The following is a 3,901-nucleotide window of genomic DNA, read 5'->3' on the forward strand; positions in this document are numbered from 1 at the left end:
AATGAATGTTATTTCACCTCTGTAACAAGGGACCTACCAGGTCACATGGAAAATAAACAAGATAATGAGCACAGAACTTTCTATATCTCTTTGCATAGTTTCTGCATATTGTTCAATAAAGATATTTATCTATATAAAGGACCTTATGTATGAAATCATTTTTTCCCATTATAATTTCTAAGATTTAATTCAAATGTATAAAAAATTTAGAGGGTTTTAAATAGTTATAGACTGCAGTAAATTATAGACTCTATTCTCCCTAATGCTGTTCTAGTCAATCTTTTCATGGTTTGAGTATACTTTAAAAATGAAACAAGATAGGACTCCCTGCAAAACTCTCATGGTCATCTGCCTGACTTTCCAGGTCATCTCTTTCTCCTCAGTTCCCGGCTTTCTCCTCCAAAATCTCTGTGGTCACCAGGGTCCAGGATCTCCGTGTCAGTTCCACATGCACTTGGGTCCCTGAGTTTGCTTTGGCAATTACAGAACACTCAAGTGACTGATGGAAAGATATTATCAAACACAGCTCAAGGACATAAAGCTTCTTTAAATGCAAAGAATATGATCACGTGGCATGGGCTACACAAAGCAGAAAATGAGACCACACAGTCCCTCCCGGCAGAGATGCTCGATCCCCAGGATAACAGCATCTCCCTGGGGTGCAGCTGGGGTGGAGCTCCCCTGTGCCCTTCCCACGTGGAGCCTCCTGGCCTCCCAGTCCCACTTCCTGTTACCAGACTCTGCTTACAGTCCTGCCAGCTCACCAGGTGGAACTTACCAGTGCCAGGCTCCCTTGGCATTTCCTATATGTGTATTTAGGATTTTGTGGGTTGAAGGTTGATATCCTGGTGGCTGTGGGCTGTGACAGGGCTGAGGGTGCCTGAGGTCCAGATCACTCCGACCTCAGGGTGAGTGTGTGGGGCCTGGGGTTCCAGGACTCCAAAGCCGGTGGTCTCTGGCTGTGAGGAGCATCTCCTGTTTACCACAATGAGACTGACGCACAGGATAATTTTCTATGTTTGTACTCAGGATTAAGGCCCATTTGTATGGGAGTCATCTTTGTTTGGACCTGATACTAACAAGACTCTTTATAGGTTTTGTGTGTTTTGATGTTCTGTGGTTTGATTGAAATCAGTTTTATTTGAAGTGCTGGTTTTTATTTCTTGTTACAGAAACTTGAATTCCTATTCAATGCTATTTCCTTTGCTATCTCTTTGTTAATTTTAAACATTCTTTAGGTCCATTTTCCCTGTTTCCTCACTTGTAGACTCCCCCATGGGTTAGGAGTGCTGGCTGTCTCCCACAGTGCTTGTCATGTGTTCTGAGAAAGTGCAACAGAGAGAGGTACGGGTGCTGGGGCCAAATCCATCTCTCAGCCCGTGATCATGGAGACATCACTGACCCAGCCTCTAGACCTAGAAATCAGCCAAGCTCGGGGCATTCTTGGCTAGCGCTCCTGGGCAACCTTTGAAGTCCAGCCACCCCCACCCACTCATTGTGTCACATAATTGCCTTCCAGTGGGTTGTGCACCTTCACAGGAACCTGTCACATTCTATGTCCTGGTATTTTTTTTTTTTTTTTTGCTTTGTTTTTTGCACCAACAAAATTTACCTTTTATGTTTAGGGCAGGTGTGTCATTTTAATTAATTTTAATATTTCATCTATCACTTCTACATGTTTGTAGCTGGACAGGGCACCAGTGCAGCCAGCCCTCACTCTGTGTTCTTGACCTAAAACTCACTACTCATTAAATTTCTTTTTCTCTTATTTAAACTATTTTTAATAAACCTCATTATTTTTTTTTTTGGTGTCCTAAATTTACTCACATGTTGGATTGCTATACTCTCCCCTTATTTAAATTGAAAAAATAACAAGGCACACTACACACATGGATGGAAAGTTTTGATGTGGTGAAACTCTTAAGTATGAAACATTGAGGATTTCTTTTCTCATGAGAATGGGTCTAAGGCAAGAATGCCAGTTATCTTGCTTTTTATTAAGTATAATACTGGATGTCTTACCCTATGCATTAAGGATGGAAAAGGGAATAAATGTTAGAAGGATTGCAGGAATTAAAATGTAGAAGGATTGCAGATGCTATAACTGTATTTGCAGAAATTCTAAGAGAGTCAATTAAATTAAAATAACTTCTGTTTTAGACAGAATAGCTTTGGCAGTGGGCAGGGATAGATTCCCTGGGAAGAATGTGTAAGTAGAAGACAATGGTTGGCATATCTTCTACAATCAATTTTTCCCTTCATTCCCACTCATGCCAGCAGTACCTTGGTTGATCACGGCAGGGGAATATCCATTTTTCCAACAGACACCAGCTTGAGGACTTCATGACATCCAAAGGCTCCATCTCATCATTTTTCACACTCCTGAGTAATGAATAAACAATGTTGCCAGCCATCATCTCTAGACAATGATTGGATCAAGGATTCAGCACAGTCAGCCTTCCCATAGACCCTCCAAAATATCTTCCTTCTCAGACCAACCCCATGTGACCTTGACTGTCCTGGGAAGCAGACAGAATGGGGCTCCCCCAGCCCCTAGAGAGTTAAAAGATCTATGCCCTCAGCCAGAAGGCTCGGTTAGGGCCTGGAGATCTTAGCTTGGTCTGTGGGAACAGCCTGGGGCAGTGGGGTGCAGGGATACTGCGGCCCAGAGCAGGGGGAGATGGAAAGGTGGAGGCTGGGTTTTGAGCTCAGGGGTTTTACCGCTCAGAGTACAGCAGTCAGGGCCAGGAAGTGAGGAGAAAACAGCTGTCTACCCTGTGGCCCAGGGCTGCTCTCGGCAGCCACAGGCAGTTTTCAGCACAGGATAGAGGAAGTCTGAATCACCGTGCCTGTCCCACACCACACAGTAATACACACCAGTATCACTTTCCTCCAGATTATGGAGGTTAAGTTTGTAGCTCTCATCTCTACCTGCAGAAACATCATATTTCACTCGACTGATTCCCGAGTCCATCCAAAACTTTGAGGAACGGGGATAGTAGTAGAGAAGACGTTGTGGGGCCTTCCCCTCTAGGTGTCGGTACCAGTGGAGGTAGGTGCTGGTTTGTACAACAATATCACAGGTGATTTCAACAGTTGCCCCAGTCTGCCCGGTGACTGACCTCCTCCTCCATTCCAAGTTGGAAGCACTGTGACTGGCTGCAATGGGAACAACACAAAAAAGTAATAGGGAAGAGGTAATAGCAATTCCTTAAAAGAAAATCCATAATTCAAAGAAACAACCCATGAGCATCTATGCAACACACTTACCAGGAGCCAAGAAAGCTAGAAGAAGAGCCACAGCCCACAGCATGTTCCTCTCTTGGGCTTTAGAAGCAAAGGCAGCCAGATGATGAAAGAAGAACTCCCTGTGAAAACTCAAATCCTACCCAAAAAAGAAAGTCATCCCTGGAGTAAAGGGCAGCGAGTAAGAGCTGTCTTCCTAACTGGTATCACAGGCAGGGAGAAGAAGCTGAGCATCTGGGTCAGAAGACCTCCAAGCTATTTGTACAGAAGGGGTGGGGGCTGGGACAGGACTGGGAGAGGAGCCCTTACTCTGATTCAACCCACCTCCTGAGCGCCCTCTAGAGGCAGGCTGGGAGCAGCCCTCTCTGCAAGAAAGAGCCTGGAGCCCGGAGAGCTCAGAACTCCAAGCAGGTTGAGTGCAGGTGTCCTGTGTAGTTGAACCGTGGATAGAGCTTGCCTGTTCCTGGGGCAGCGAGCAGTCCTAAAGCAGACTAGCGTCCCTGGGTTCCATTTCAATGTGTCCCTGGGGCTGTCCCAGCCTTGTCAGGAGAGGTCACATCCTTTCAACATCTATAAGTAATCTTTGAGGCAAGCACGAACATCAAATGGAATAAACTTTGAATCTGCTTTTTAAAAATAATTATGATCAATTACG

General features: G+C 44.9%; 1 gene segment (V, D, J or C); it reads right to left on the reverse strand.

Moving 5' to 3' along the window:
- Window positions 1-2,770: 2,770 nt before the first annotated feature.
- LOC119535470 lies at window positions 2,771-3,488 on the reverse strand. The segment is given in 2 exon segments: window positions 2,771-3,159; window positions 3,271-3,488. Coding segments are annotated over 2 exon segments (432 nt in total).
- Between the last annotated feature and the right edge of the window lie 413 nt (window positions 3,489-3,901).

The sequence above is a fragment of the Choloepus didactylus genome, chromosome 5 (genome assembly GCF_015220235.1).
Source record: "Choloepus didactylus isolate mChoDid1 chromosome 5, mChoDid1.pri, whole genome shotgun sequence".
NCBI classification, from domain to species: Eukaryota; Metazoa; Chordata; class Mammalia; order Pilosa; family Megalonychidae; genus Choloepus; species Choloepus didactylus.